We start from the raw sequence: 16704 nt of genomic DNA, 5'->3' as shown, positions 1-16704 counted from the left end.
AAAATTAATAGTTTTGAAATGGTATCATTATTCTTTATTTAACAAATCTTATCAATATTTTGAAAACAAAAAATCAATTAACAATAAAAAAAATAAAAATCTTAAAAAAAAATAATGAAATACATTTTAAGATTTTTAAAAACTTGAATTCTTACTGAATATGGTTTAATCTTCATGCTTAAAATGCACCAAATAAGCTCTAAATCTCTAAATGTGTATTTCTTATAAATTTTTATTTTCATGAAAAAGTTGCAATAAAAAATAAGCCTGTGCATAGTTGGAAAATATTTTGTATTAAAATGGAAAGCTTGCATACCTGCCAAGTCTCTTGTTTTTTAACGAAGACTTCTGTATTTTCAAATTTCTCCGTATTTGTTGAAGAAATTTTAAAAAAATTATTATTTTGGCGATAAAATATCCACTGATGGCAAAAATACTTTCAAATACTCAGATGGTGCTATTGCCAGTACTGATGCTGAATGTTAATAGTTTAAAATCTTCTTTAGATTAAGATTTATATACATATTTTTTACTTCACTAAATCTGCTTATATTTCCAATTTTGAATTTCTCTTTTTGACTTACATGATTATGCATGATGTATCAAAACTTGACTCATATCCTAAAAAAATGCAGCTAGTAAAATCTCCGTTATTTCATTTCTCCAATGTTGGCAGGTATGAGTTTGTTTTTAAAACAGTGAAAAAAAAATTAAAGAAAAGAAAAGAGCATCTTCAACTTTCTTCTTAAGATTAAAACTGATTATACTTTTTTTTATCAGCTTTCAAAAGATAGTATCAGAACATCTTAGATCTCCAAAAACTCCATGTCAGGGACTCATTTTCAGTAATGGCAAAATATCACCTAAGTAAATTAAAATTAAATCATTTTTATTAAAAAAAAAATTTTTAAAGAAAAGTATTGTTTACCATGTATTTTTGTTCAACATATTAAAACAATGAATTAAAAATCTTTTGACTTCATTTGTATAAAAAATCGTAAGTAAATATTTTGAAATAAAATTATAAGTATGACTTTTTCTCACCAAGATAATTTATAAGCTTTTCAATTTTCATCATAAATTAAAAAATCAGAAGAAAATATTTTTAAATTATTGTTTCTTGAACTAAAACTTCTCTTCTCTGCTTCTTTAGAATCCCAAGAGCCGTATGCTATTGTGGTGCTTCTTGAACGTGATCTTGTTGTTGTTGATTTAACTAGTCCTGGGTAAATAGAGAAAACAATTTACTATTTTGCTTAAAATTATTTTCTTCATGTTATTGCATGCATATATTCTAAGTAGTTGAATCAATAGTGGTTATAGTTATTACACAGTTTTATTACAACAATCAAGCAATTAAGAAGACTTTAAAAAAACAAGATGCAGTATTTATTTCAAAATTTTAAGTGCTTATGTTTGATAAAGTAAATTTTGAATAGATAAAATTGTCCTTTTTAATGAACAATGAACTGAAATTTTAGCTATACCACTACATTTGTGAGTGCTGAATACCTAAAATTAAATTAAAATGAACTTATTTTTTTGGGGGTGATTTCACTACACCTTTGAAGTCACAGGTCATCAGGACTTCAGAATTTTTAAGTTCCTTTTTACTAGAGGCGGGTCCCTATTTAAAATAAGAATTTTCTACCTTCTTATCCAACTGTTGACGTATACATTCAAAATTATTCTATTTGTTGATAGACAAAACAAAGATTTTGAACGAAAAATAAGTTATATTTGAACAATCAAGGCTTTTAATTAGGACTAATCAAATACCTGCATCAAAGAAAAGCAACAATGTTATGATACTCAAAATCATTCTCTATATTTAAATATATTTAAAATTTGATTATAATTTTGACTACATGCTATTTTTCTCCACACTCTAGAATTAAGTTTAATGTCCCTTATATGATTTTTAGCATATTTGACGTGTTATATCTTATATTAATATTTTTAAATAATAATTTAGTTGAAAACTTTTTTAAAAAAATCCAAGAAAAGAGATGGGTCGAGCTTGGTTGTTAATGCCGCACTTGAGTTACACTATTGGGTTAAATAAATAAATTAAATTGAAAATTTTAAATAGCACAATTACGCATCATATGATTATGTTTCGTATTGCACATTAAATGATTTATAAATTTATGCTTATTTTTTAAATTAATAGAATTCGACGTAATAAAAATTCGTTAATATTTAAACAATTAAATTTCGCAAATATTGGGAGTATAAATTAGTTCGGTCCGTTTTCAAAAGATGGCTCTGGCTATGAATGTTTTATAGTGACAGCTGGTTTCAGAGAGGTTAGACATCTGTGAATAATATTCAGTTTATATAGCTTTGCGTTTCATACAAAAACCCTGTTTTTTACTTTGTTGAATTTAGTCAAATTTTGGGGTAACTAAGCAGCATTTGCGGGAGGTTTTATATTTCTGCTTTAATTGTAAGAAAAGTGCAGCTAAAGCGCATCGAATGCTTGTAGAAGTTTATGGTGACAATGCTCCAACTGATAAATCATGTAGTGAACGGTTTTGACGTTTCAAGAATGGTGAATGAAGAATGGTGTTGTATACTATGAGCTGCTACAACCTGGCGATTCCATTACGGGTCAGCGATATAGGCTACAATTGATTCGTTTGAGACGTGCATTACGAGATAAATGGGCGGAATATGTGCAAAGACATGGCAAAGTTTTTTTTCTGCGTGATAACGGTCGTCCTCATGTCGCACAAATCATTTGGAAACGCTCAAATGGGATATTTCACCTCACCCGCCGTATTCGCCAGACATTGCTCCTTATGATTACTGGTTGTTCCGACGGATGCAGCGCGATTTGGCAGATCACCGGTTCACTTCTTTCGCAGAAATCGAGAATTGGCTCCTAACTTGGATTGCCTCAAAATACGAGACATTTTATCGATATGGATTCGAAAATTGCCTGAGAGGTGGGAAAAAGTAATAGCCAGTGATGGACAATACTTTGATTAATCTGTTAATTCATTTTGTTGTAATGCATTTTTTACCACAAAAAGCGGAACTAATTTGTACACCCAATACGTTATTCAAATATTCTTAACTTCATATTAGACTTCTGAGCCCAATAAAGAACATTCATTGCATCCCTAAAAAAAAAACCTAAATTCAAATCATTAGTAAAAAATATTGTTTTTTTTTTATGGAAAGAAATAAAGCTGATTTTAAAAACAGAGACTTCACTTACACATAATGCATGAATAATATTTTTGTTGGACTATTAAATTATCTACTTATGATATTTTCGAAATAATAATAAATTTTACTTTTTCTTTCAGTTTTCCTTGCTTCCAAAATCCATATCCTATGGACTTCCATAAATCACCTGTCACCTTTTGTGCCTATTTTGCAGATTGTCCTAATGACCTCATACCAGCCTTTTATTCTGTAGGGTCTATGGGCACCAAACAATGTGGCTGTTCAGAAAAAGTATGATTATTTCTCTCAGCCTTTCCATTGTTCTAAGTTAAATGCAGTAGATTCTATTTAACAAGCCTAAATGGGACATACAAATCTATTAAGAATAAATCTGGTTAAAAGCAGAAAAATATATATACGCTTCTAATTTCTGCAAGAAAAGCCCCACTTTCATTGTTTAAGTAAAACAATTAAAAAATGATTGTATGTAATAAATTACCCACATATATCCTGCATAATATTAAATTATTAGGCAAACAGCAAAATGAATTTTAAAAAAACGGAACACCTGTTAAAATTTTTGATCTAATCATCAGATTTCACATATTAACACATAATTTTATAGTTTTAGGGTGGAACTTAAAATATGTAAGTGATTAATTTATGCAGCCGGCATTCTAAGTTATAAAAATGTACTTTCTTTGAATAAATAAACTTTTTTTTCTCAATGCATTTGAAATTGTTTACTATTTTGAATTACTTTTAGTGTGGAGAGTAGTCAATCCAGTTTAGTCAAGTGATCCCAGAAGTTTAGTGAGATGATCAGTTAAATTTTTACGTACTTTTAAAAAAAAACTTTTTTTTTCTTTCATTTACAAAAAATTCACAATTTGAATTGCATTGGCTAAAAAGTTTCGGAATAAAGGAAATTAAAAACAAAAGGCGGATTTTTTAGAACTTTGAATTTGTCTTTGAAACTTTAGATGCTGTTTAGTCTAAAGTAATGTAAAAACTTGAAAAACTTGCAGAGTTTTTGATCATTATTATAAATCAAATAAAAAATGATAAATAACCATAAAAAAAATTTCCATCAAAATATCTTTGGATAAACAAGTTTTATCATTATGTGCAATTAAGTTTTTGATTCCGTAAAATAGAAAAATTAAAATATAAATAGCCAAAATTTCAAAACCTTCCTATATCCATTAAGAATCTTAAACATGAATCGTTCATAAAAAAAATATGTAGAAAAAGTATGTTTTTGTGTCTGCTTTCGTAACTTTTCGATCATTATTAAATTAAATAATAAATAACCATAAAAAAAAATTTTCCCAAATAGTTTTTTCTGTTAAACTTAAGATCCCGTTTAGAGGGAATCTACTGCATTTTATTTCATTATCTTAAAAAATTAAAATAAAGTTATAATTTTATATTGACATTGAATATTTTTAAAATTTAACCTTTTAAAGAGGCAAATATTTTAATTATAATTTTAAGAAATAAATGTTTCAAATGAATTTAGAGTTTATTTTTTATTTTATTTATTTATTTTGCTTTAGGATATTATGTAGATAAGTTTCTGAGCATATTAGTTTCGGAGGAAATACAGTTTACAATAAATTTTAAGATTCAGATTACTGTTAAAGTGTAATATACTACCAACTAAAGGGTTAATAACCATCTTATTTTAGGACTGGCCTATAGATGGAGGCGAGTGGGGTACTGCAACACTAAGCTATCCAGAAATCGTGATAACAGGGTACATTTATTAATTATTCATAATATGAATAATTGCTTTAATAATGAATATTTAATTAATTATTTCATTACAGACATGCTGATGGTTCTCTGCAATTTTGGGACGCTTCATCAGGTAATAAATTATTTCAATTATATTATTAGCAAATTTTTAGTTTTGTTAACTAGTTAATACTCCAGACCAAGCTCCAGTACATGCAAACCAGAATCATGATTTTTACTGAGAGTAATTTGTGTTTTAATTCCATCTAACTTTTAAAATAGTGAAATATGAAATATTCTCTTCAGGCCTCTGATTATTAAGATTTAAGTAAAAGTTAAAATTTAAGATTAAGTTAAGATTTAAATAGTGGCGTTAAAAATGAGAGATATGAAGAAAAAAAATGGTACATAAAATATTTAAGAAAATGTGTTTTGCTCAGCTTCATCCAATGATTAAATAAATAGTATAAGCACTCAAATTTTATTGTTGCAATACGAAATTTTCAACAATTTTAAATTATTTTTCTTTTTCCAGTTTCCTTTCAAGTTTTATACAAAATAAAAACTACTAAAGTTTTTGAAAGACCTAAGCCAAGAAGTATAGATGAGCTTGATGAAGATCCCTTTGCCATTGATAATGTGGCTTTTTGTAAAGACTCCAGGATTTTGGTTGTTGCTGGATCCAGTGGTCATGTTATTGTATATAATTTTAAAAAGAATGATGCCTCTGTTGACCTAAGCGTAAGTCCTTTTTTTTTCCTCCCCCCAATCAACTTAAGTAATTTTATTTCTTTTTCAATTTTAATGCTTGCAAGTTAACTTAACTTTTTACAAAAAACATTTTCAAAAACTATTCTAAATTTCTATATTAAGGGTAACCATCACAGAATACATGGTGTTGTGGAGTAACTACCACTACGATTATTAAACATCAATTCACTGGTATATAAGACATGCTAACTTGATTCAATCTTGAGGTTCCTTTTGATAGATCAAGGTTGGCATTGTCGATAAATCCGCCCCCACATTGGTGACCCGGACATGATGCGAATACGCCTATCTTGACAGTAACGCCCACTTCGATCTGGTAACGCCTACTTCGATGGATGGTCCACATTGAACAGTTTACTTGCTACTTGTGACTGCGACATTATCCACCTCCTCACGCTGTTGCTACTCAATCTCGTCTCGATCATACAAAACATCAGCCTGCATACACTCGATTGCTACATGCAACACAGGAGCGATTACGACCGTGAAGTTAATTCACCTCTCACATTCAGTACTAAGAAAACCCGGTGACCTTAATCCAGCTCTCCCGGTCTTTCACAAGTACAGCAACTAGTGGAATCCGTTCATCGAATTCTATCCCTGATAAAATTCTGGTGGGGGAGTATTGTGGTGTAACTACCACTACGATTATTAAACATCAATTCACTAGTATATAAGACATGCTAACTTGATTCAATCTTGAGGTACCTTTTGATGAAGGTTGGCATTTTCGATGAATCCGCCCCCCACATTGGTGACCCGGACGTGATGCGAGCATGCCTATCTTGACAGTAACGTCCACTTTGATCTGGTAACGCCTACTTCAATGGATGGTCCACATTGAACAGTTGACTTGCTACTTGTGACTGCGACATTATCCACCTCCTCACGCTGTTGCTACTCAGTCTCGTCTCGATCATACACAACGTCAGCCGGCATACACCTCGACTGCTAAATGCAACACAGGAGCGACTACGACCGTGAAGTTAATACACCTCTCACATTCAGTACTAAGAAAACCCGGTGACCTTAATCCAGCTCTCCCGGTCTTTCACAAGTACAGCAACTAGTGGTATCCGTTCATCGAATTCTATCCCTGATAAAATTCTGGTGGGGGAGTATTGCGGCGTAACTACCACTACGATTATTAAACATCAATTCACTGGTATATAAGACATGCCAACTTGATTCAATCTTGAGGTATCTTTTGATAGATGAAGGTTGGCATTGTCGATAAATTCGCCCCCCACAGTGTGTTTACTTAAGAAATAAATTAATTTCTATTTTATTCCTGAAACAGGTTTTAGAAATATCAATAAAATCTGATGGGGAAGATAATCAAGGTGCATCAGATGAAAATGATCCTCACAATCGATCTTTCTCTTTCCAAAGCTCGGGAAGGTCGAATTCAGAGGAGAGTGGGAAGCAAGTATGCATTTCAATTTAAATGCCTTTTCCCTTTTATTTTCATGATTTTTGCTTTTTAAAACTATAGGTGTCATTAATTTATTTTTTCAGCCTTCGCAATCAGAGAACTACTTTCCTTTAAAAGTGCGTACAGGACCAGTCCGAATGGCTTCAGGTTTCCATGCCCACCTGGTGTGCCTAACAATAGGTGTAGAAGGGGAACCTCAACCTAAAGTTACTGCTCTTGCCCTTCAAGCAGGATATGGGCTGTATGATTTTACCTCATACTATTAACTTTGCATGGTATTTATGTTTAGAAAAGACACGTATCTACATTTTTCTTTTTTGAAGTCAGGGTATCCGCTCTCCTGGAAAGTCATGGATTTCGGTATTGAACAAAATTTGTCATGAAATTTTACGATTTTTACTACTTTTTCAAAAAAAAAATCATGTTAAGTCATAGATTTAGGTCGCCGAAGAATCTAATTTTTAAAATGGAATTTACCCCCTCCCTCCCCCCAATTTCAAGGTGTTCCGAATATCTGAATTTGTGACAAAATCCCCACTCACAGTCATATTTGATTAAAATATAAAATGTTTTTATTGTGTTCTTTAAAAATTATGGTGTTCTTTCAAACAGAAAAAAACATAATTTCTAGAGCGAATTATCTTTTAAACTTTTGTGATATCATAATTTTTGTTATTATTTGTTTTTTTTATTTTATCAATTTAAATCTAGCTGAAGAAAGTCAATCATTAACGAATTTTTTTTTAAATTCCGAAATGAGAACAGAAAAATCAGGAGTATTTCTTTCCTTTCCGATGATCAAGAAAGGTATCTTTAGAATGCAATTCTGCAGGAAAAAAAAATTTTTGCTTTTGTATTTTCTTCAGCTATTTTATTGCTTCAGCTCTTTTTTTACTCAGTTTTTTTAAATTTAAAATCTATAAATATGAAAATGCAGAGTATAACAGTTTTGGTTATACCTATCATTTCAATGAATGTTATTATAATGCTTTTTTAAATTTATTTTGTGTTTTTTCGAAGAAAATAGTAACTTCGATAAGTCATGAATTTAAAAATCTAAAATGTAGCAGATACCCTGGAAGTTCCACTGCTTAAGAATTAATAGGCAAAAAGGCTCTGTAAGCATGACTTAGTCAAACTGAAAATCTATCATAAACAGCATCTATTGTATTCAGAACAAAAAATTAACTTATTGCATGCTTGAATATATTTTAACTTCATCACATAATCATGCCTTTTCCAGCGTATGATAACTGAACTTCAAATAAAAGCACAATAAAAAAGAACATTGCTTTTAATAAAATTTGCAAAAATTTGATACTAACAAATGTTTGCCTTCCATTAAATTTCAAACAAATTGTTTAACTATCTTTTCTCTAACAACATTCAATGCCTTAGCGAAGTTTTATGGAAAATATATATGCATATCTAGGTTGTTATATAAATATTAGTTATAAATGTGACAATTTTTTCTATTTATAATGACCTTTTAAAATCTTATTAATTCAAATGTCATTTTAATTAGTACGTGAAAATCTCACTATAGTGAGATTTTTCACGTACTAATTAAAATATAGTAGTCATAGTGAGTTTTATGATTTTACAGAATTCTATTAAATTTCAAACAAACTGTCTACCAATACTGACTGCCCTAAAGGCTGCCTTAGTCAAGTTTTTAGGAAAATATATATTCATATCTAGATTGTTATCTAAATATTAGTTATGATTATGGCTATTTCTTCTATTTATTATGACTATTATATTTGAAAACATATTGCATTTATATATATTTTATTGTAAAAACTTAGATAACATCTTTGCATTTTAAATTTATGAATTTAATTGCAGAGTGGCATATGGGAATGAGAACGGACTTGCCATTGTGGACATTGTTCAAAAAACATGCCTACTAAACATGACAACTCCTGATCTCTATGGTAAGAAAAATTATTTTAATACAATACTAATTAAAGTTTAATAGAAAAGTAAAGTATTTTGTTAACTGATATATATTATCTTAGTTGTGTATTAGATTAATTTTATATGTCATATTTTATTTTAATATGTTTTAAATACCAATGCATCATATAATCAATATCATTATTTCACTATTAAAAATACATTATCAATTGATTAACAAAATGATTCAGTAAAAGTTATTCAGTTCAAAATGATTTTTTCTTCATATATACTTTTAGCATGTACAGTGTGCAAAAATATAAACGGAATACCCTGATGTTATTTTAAATTAGAAAATCAGAGACGAAAACGTAATTTCTTGTAATAAACATACCTTTTATCTGTTGGATTTGAATTTCTAAGTGACAAAAATATGGGGGGTAGCCACAATCTAGAGAAAGGTTGTAAGCTTGGACCCCTTAATATTATTTTTTTCTTTCTGCAGATTTTGTTGAACTTTTTAAAAGAATTGAAAAGTACTTGCTCATTTTTATAAAATTGCATACCTTTATAAAATTAGTTATCTAAAGAAAATTCCAAACAAAAAATAATTTTTAATAATTATTTATTTAATAATAATAAAAAATTGAAGTGTAAGGGATATAAATTTTAAATTGTTTTAAAGAATGTATATTTTAGTTGACAAAATATAAAATTTAAACGAAATTGGTCGAATATTTTAAAAAGTCGTATTTGTAAAAATTGATTTCTCGGGAACTATTCAACTAATTTTGTTTAAACACTATATTTTGCCATTTTAAAATTACATTCTTGAAAATGATATAAATATTTGTATGCCTTACAATTCAAAATTTTTCGACTAAATTATCAATTAAAATAATAAATGCTAAATAATTATCAAAAATAATTTTTTTTGTGTGTGGAAGTGTTGTAATTGTGTGCAATGTTTTTTAAAAATTCACTTGAATATTTCTCAATATGGTTGAATACGCAAAAAGTATAATTAACATTAAGGAGTCCAAACTTTTGATCGCTCTCTTGACCCAAACTATTGGAGAGCAAGATTTTACAAACTGCACTTACACCCCCCCCCCCCAATATTTGGAAGGTTAGAAATTCATATCTGTTAATAAAAAAGGTATGCTTATTCAGAGAAAGTACGTTTTTATGTCTGTTTTCCTAAGTTAAAATTTTTAATGTCCCTCCCGATCCGATTATTATATGAAAATCCGATCATTATATCAAAAGTTAGGGTGTTCCTTTTTTTTGCGCTTGCACTGTGCATCCTGTATAATAAAGTATATAAGACTAAGTTCAGCAAGTAATTTTGTCCCAAGCGCAATCCTTATCTGTAGGTATCTCAACAATCAATCAGCCTAATTTAATTCAATAGTTATTAAATGTTAAAAGATGTTACTCTTTTGAGAGACATTTAAATTATTTAAGCCAAGTTCGACCTTTATTCCATGGTTTTAAACTATCTTGATTCTTCATTTTAATTGCAAGTAATTTATATCATTTTAAGTTAATTGAATATTCACTCCATATCTATTAAATAATCAAATAAATTTTCATAGGTTAATAAAATCAATAAAATATATTTTTTTATGAACTCAATTTCTGCCCGATATAATGATTTTGGTTTATATACTCCGTATGGACATTTCAGGATCAGCCGACCCTTATCAAAGACTACCTAAATCTCCTAGAAGGACAAGCAGTTGTGCTAATTCAAGCTGTGATCAAGATCCTGGGCGCTCTCCATGTGAGGAGGTATCATTAAATAAACATTTTCAGTATATCATAACATTCTTAATGCATAATTCTTCCAGTATATTATAACATTCTTAACATTCAGTATCATAATCTTAATGCATTCATAGCCTTAATTATTGGAGCCTAAGAAAGCAAAATTAATTTCAAATGATATTTCATCCAATATTATGTTCTAAAATATACTACCTCTAAAAATGAAGCTGATCCCTGTCCTGACCAGAATAAGGCAAATAGAACCTTCGTTTTTATTCTTCTTTAATTCACAATTTGTAATAAATATTTAAGTGCAGGATTGAAAAAAAATTGTTAGGTTTTGTTATTAAAGCTAATTATTTTTACCTTGAATAACTTTAAAGTTATTTATGGCTAAAATAATTAGTTTTTCAAAGGAGCTTTTAAAATACTCACCAAAATGTATGATTTAATAGCAGCAGTCTGATGGCGATGGTGCCTGTTTGAGTCCAACAAGTAGATCTCATCCTCATCGAAGATCCATGCATGCTGAAATGAGGCATGCCCGATCTCAAGGTATTTAATTCAGTATTTTCTAAGTATACATTTTAGTGTGGACACGAATTTTGTAATTCAAATTTTGCCATACATTTAAAACCTCATATCATGCAATAACATAATAAGAACAGCAGAATGATTAAAAATTTATTTTCAGCACAGTTATATTTAACAAAGATGCTTAAGATTATTTTACCTCAAAGATAAAGGAGAAGTTTCTCTTTTACTTGGAACTTTTTGTGATGATGATCAAATTGTGCAAACATTTTTACAAGGTTAACTTAAAGTTTAGAATGATTTGAAGAAAATAAAGTATCAGTAAAAAGCACTTCAAAATAGTTTTGTCGAACAAAGTTTACCATTCTTCATTTATTAAGTAGATATTTAAATGAAACTTTTCTCACCTTTGTTTTTATCCTTAATTTTTTAAAAAAGGTTTCTGTTACTGTAAAAATATTTCCTTGCTGTTTCTGTTTGAATATATATTGTGATGATTGTGATAATTATGTACTATATTGTGATAATTATGTACTCCTGAAGAGTATATCTTAGAATAAGGCCATTGTATGTATAAGTCTTTTCATCATATTTTCACTTATCATATATTCATCGCATTCCTTGCATTTAATGAACAGATGTTAGTTAAAAGGTTCAGAAACATTTCTTTCAGATTGTAATAGTTTTGGAAATTCAATTAAGAAGTCATTTGTGATTGTTGTTGTTAATTTACGTCGCACTAGAGCTGCACAATGGGCTATTGGCGACGGTCTGGGAAACATCCCGGAGGATGATCCGAAGACATGCCATCACAATTTTGATCCTCTGCGGAGGGGATGGCACCCCCGCTTCGGTAGCCCGACGACCTGCGCGCGAAGTCGAGCACTTTACGGTAGCACAGTTTAACGAGGACCAATACCGCACACCCTCGGTCCCTACGCAGACTGATCCAAGTGGTCACCCACCCGCACACTGACCGTAGCCAGTGATGCTTGACTTCGAAGTCATTTGTGAAATGCTGAAATTGAATAGTTTATAGTGACTAATCCTTTCATCTTTTGATTGTGGGGCAAAAATATAGTGCAAGTCATTTTTATAATAAGTTTAGTTATATAAGGATTGTGTTCTATGAATAAATCATTGGAAGCCAATTTATATACTATATCAATTCCATGTATCAAAATATTCTTTCACTCTAATATAAAGAGTTAAAGTAAAAAAAATATCAGATGTGTTTATTTTACACTTGCAATTTTTTATTATCCAAACTTGTCTTATGGAATGAAAAATTTTGCTGTAAAATTATATCTATCTTTATACAAAATAAGGGTTGTGTATTATAATAATTTGCTTTTATCAAACAGTAACAAACTGTCTAGATACATGTTAAATAAACTAAATTGCTTATCACATTTTCTTTATTTTAGAAATAACTCTACTTTTATGCCAATTTCATTAATAAATTAGTAGTGTAAATATTAAGAATGGAAACAAAAAAGCCAGTAAGTGCTAAATTGAGAATTGCGAGAAAAATATATATATCAAACTTATAACAACAATGCTAATTAAAAATAGCAGGTATACAATAAGATAGCTAAATCAAGGTAGCTAAAATAAACTAAACTAATAAACTTTCAAATTTATTTTGATTCAGTGGCATTTAAATCTTTTTTATCAAGTATTAAAAAAGATTAGCATTTACATCTTTTTTTAAAATTCCATTCTTCATATATTTTAGCAGTTCAGTTCACTCTTAATAAATTTTGCTTTCTGTAACTTATAAGCTTTTTCAGAGAAATTTGAAAACACATTTTCAAGATCAAGGAGCTCCAGTACTTCAAGTATTAAAGATATTAATACCGAAGAAGCCCCTGCATCTGAATATGTTGTCTTTCTAAGATTCTGTGACTCTTATGGTGGAAAAACTGGTAAATACTTAATTACATACAACACTATTTCTGAGTCTAACAAATTTTGTTTCAAGAGATGTAGTAACAACGGTTTTGAAAGAGGGAAGCAAATTCTAATATAATATCTAATTTTAATGCATATTATTCGTATCATAACCATCAGCTTTATTCATTAATCGTCAACATATGTTTTCCTTTAATCCAAACTAAGTTCTCCACATTTTGTTTGATTAGTATCTAAAAGAGCATGCTAACATGAAAGTTCAGTTTACTCTTACTAAATGGAATCAGTATATCACTTTTGCATTCAATAAAATAAGAAGAAAGCCCCTTTTTAATGAAAAAGCTATCTGGATGTAAATTAGTGGGGTGAAAGGAATCCAACTCACTCGGGAAAATCTTTTTTTAATGCATATAAAGCTTTATATAGTTGCAAGATTTCTCTGGCCATTCAATCTGTTAGCATGTGGCAATAAATATGCAGCGAATACTTCCTTTTTGTTATATTCAGCATTGACTTTTACATCTTTATCAGTTAATTTCAGAGATAATTTTCCGTTATTTGACACTGCAGCCCAAACCATTATAGAATCCTTGTTGTGAAAGTGTTGTACAGTTTGAACACTTTCAGGTATATCATCAAATGTTGCTGAATATATAACATTTATTTTAGCATTATAACTGTTCCATGCAAAATATTTTCTCATCAGAAAAGATTATTTTGCCAACACTTTTGCTTACGTGCTGGTTCAGCAATTTCCTACAGCTTTGAAACCTTTTTAACTTTTGGCCAGTTGTCAAACCTTGGACTTTTCATTTGCGATAACGGCAAAAACCCAGGTCTTTATTTAATATAACTTGCATACGTTTCTTCTGCAGCCACTTTATTAACAAAACATTGTGGATTGCGTCATATCGTTTCATGAATTCTATTAATGCGCTCTTTTGTACGAACTGAGCGTTGACGGCCATACCTGGATCGATCTTTACTGCTATTTAGTATCCAATAATCAATTTATAGTTCTATATATAAATGTTCTACTAAACCCAAGGGAATTTAATCTCTTAAAAGATTCTACCTGCAGAAAATCTGCAATCAAAAAGCTTTTTAATTATCAACCTTTTTGATTCCATCTTTAAACTGATTTTATTTTGCTTTAAAAAAAATCGTCTGCACTTATAGGAAGTACCACTCAAGGAAATAAGAAGAGAACAATTGTTTTACCAAACGATTAAAATTAATTTCTATTTTTTGGAGTGTTACAGCATTTAGTAGCCACTCTGTACATCATTTTCCATGGAGTATCTGGCTATCACAGAGATCTTTGGTTTTAACCCTGCTAACAACCAATAAAAATTTTCTCCCTCACCCCCTCTTCAAATATGAATTAGTATTCATGCTAGACTGAACAATATACATATAAAATACAGTAAATGACTAACGAAACATCCGTAATCAAAGCAAAATGATTAAATTAGGGATAGTTCCTTCAGTTAATTGGTAAACAATTTTGTAGGTAAACAACATAAATTTTAACAAATAATTGGTAAGTATTGAAAGTGAATCTTATATCTATACTGATTCGATTAATACTATTTTAAGTAAAATAGAAAATGTTTTCTTTAAAGTTAAAATATACAAATCATTAAGGATTCAAATAGTTACGGGTTTGAATAAATGTTAAAATTATTAATTCAAAATTCCGAACCGGAATAAAACAATTTCTCCAAATATGAGAAGATTTACTTTATGTTTTAAATATATTTATTTTAAAGTTTCATTTAGTCAAAAAATGTGCTTATTTATTTGCAGACAGTTGTCCAAGTCCTAGCCTATGGGTTGGAACGAGTTTAGGGTCTGCTCTTGTCTTCTTACTCATTCTGCCTCCTCCAGGAGAAACTCGCCTAGTACAACCCGTCATAATATCACCAAGTGGTAAGATTACACATTTTTAAATCTATCTTGTAAATAAAATCATATATTATTACTATTAAATTTGGAAAACTATAGATTTTTAAGTTAATCTTATATATTAAGTCTAATCTTAATGCATAAAATGTTTATTCAAAATAGCTTATTTAGTATAATTATTCACAATAATAATTCTTTATATAATTATAGGAATAGTTATATTTTTAGCTGCGTAATAAAATAACTTTTAATGTGGTAATAAAACAAACAAAAAAAATATAATATATTTTTCTACTGCAAAATATGTTATTTGTCAACATTAACATAAATTATGAACTTGACTTAATATTTTAAACAATTGAGAAAAGTTTTATGTTAAGACTTTCTATATTAACTTTGTACTAAAACTTCGAAGCCTCGGGGTTTCTTCCAATAGAGAGTAAGTTTCTGGGAAACCTTGGGAGATCCTTCTGGCATCCTGTCTTCCGAAAAATCTCCCTAGAACTATCGGTGAATCATCTTTCCGATTGTTGACGGGGCACGATTACTTACAGGTGCACTTGCACCGTGTTGGTCTTTCTGACTCTCCTAACTGTACTCCATGTGCAAATAGGGCCCATATGAATGGCGGTCATCTATGGAACTGCTCTGCCCTCCAGGAGGCCCGTAATTCTTCTAGTTTCAAGACGCTCTTCGCCCCTGGAGATATTTCTTTGTTATATTGGACTGCAAGACTTCTCATGCTCGAGAGAGCAAATGATGGACGTAATTAAAAAAAATATATATTAACTTTGTAAGTGATTGAACTATTCTCTCAATCTAAAATAGGAGACAAATAGTTGCATGGAAATGTATACATAATTCCAGTATAAGAGGAACACTCAATATCGATTATTCTTATTCTTGTTCTATGAATATTAAACAAAAGAAATTTATGATTCATCTGCAACATTATGATTCATTTCACTCCATTCAACTAATAATATTGAAAAATCTTTCTATAGTCTGAAAGAACTCCTTAACTATTTTGAAAAAGGTTTATGAAATCTTTTTTCCATATAAATTTCCTTTTAGGTACGATTTATCGTTTGAAAGGAGGAATCATAAACATTTCATTCCTTGACGCTTCTGGCAATGTGATACCCGATGCATTAGAACAAGTTAAGGAAAGAGATAAAGAAGAAAGAAAAAGTAAGAATATATCTTTATTTGAAATTTGCTTGTAAAACCAACGACATTAGGAACTATTAAAAATTATATTATTCGTTTTTATTAAAATAGGTAAAAATCTTTCCAATTTGATTAAATTACTGAAATATAGCAATTCATGAGGCTGGGAATTTAGCAACTAGTGCACAAAAGTTAAGCATGCATGTAATTCCATATAGTTCTTTATATAAAAAGGAAACATTGTTTTTTATTATGAATAACAGGGCTGATTGTACTCCGGAAAAAATCCGGATTTCCAGAATTTTCCTGAGATCGAAGGCCCAGACGTTTCAAAAAATCATTGACCACAGAAGTTCCGGAAATCAAATTTTCAAAGGTGGAACTTA

General features: G+C 29.6%; 2 protein-coding genes across 8 annotated transcripts in view; one reads left to right on the top strand and one right to left on the bottom strand.

The window, feature by feature from the left end:
- The window catches only part of LOC107440064 (syntaxin-binding protein 5), a 340660-nt gene that overhangs the window by 317905 nt on the left and 6051 nt on the right, over positions 1-16704 (top strand). For 3 of the 7 annotated variants that reach the window (XM_087157531.1, XM_087157535.1, XM_087157537.1), the window contains 13 exons: positions 1154-1226; positions 3318-3468; positions 4869-4936; positions 5010-5050; positions 5453-5658; positions 6989-7117; positions 7207-7364; positions 8972-9060; positions 10713-10816; positions 11248-11347; positions 13111-13254; positions 15050-15172; positions 16223-16339. In XM_087157531.1, the coding sequence (XP_087013657.1) occupies positions 1154-1226; positions 3318-3468; positions 4869-4936; positions 5010-5050; positions 5453-5658; positions 6989-7117; positions 7207-7364; positions 8972-9060; positions 10713-10816; positions 11248-11347; positions 13111-13254; positions 15050-15172; positions 16223-16339 (1503 nt within the window). The remainder of the gene's footprint in view (positions 1-1153; positions 1227-3317; positions 3469-4868; positions 4937-5009; positions 5051-5452; positions 5659-6988; positions 7118-7206; positions 7365-8971; positions 9061-10712; positions 10817-11247; positions 11348-13110; positions 13255-15049; positions 15173-16222; positions 16340-16704) is intronic. The other 4 variants (XM_087157536.1, XM_087157533.1, XM_087157534.1 and 1 more) reach the window with 3 other exon arrangements.
- Positions 3399-16704, bottom strand: part of LOC107440055 (nephrocystin-1) — a 56753-nt gene continuing 43447 nt past the window's right edge. Inside the window, exon 24 of the transcript XR_015431416.1 lies at positions 3399-3534. The gene's annotated coding sequence lies outside the window, so the exon portion shown is untranslated. The remainder of the gene's footprint in view (positions 3535-16704) is intronic.

The sequence above is a fragment of the Parasteatoda tepidariorum genome, chromosome 2 (assembly GCF_982258835.1).
Source record: "Parasteatoda tepidariorum strain Cologne lab strain chromosome 2, Ptep-v5.0, whole genome shotgun sequence".
Taxonomy (NCBI): Eukaryota; Metazoa; Arthropoda; class Arachnida; order Araneae; family Theridiidae; genus Parasteatoda; species Parasteatoda tepidariorum.
Note: the sequence above shows the minus strand (reverse complement) of the source record. Positions and strands in the feature narration are given on the sequence as shown.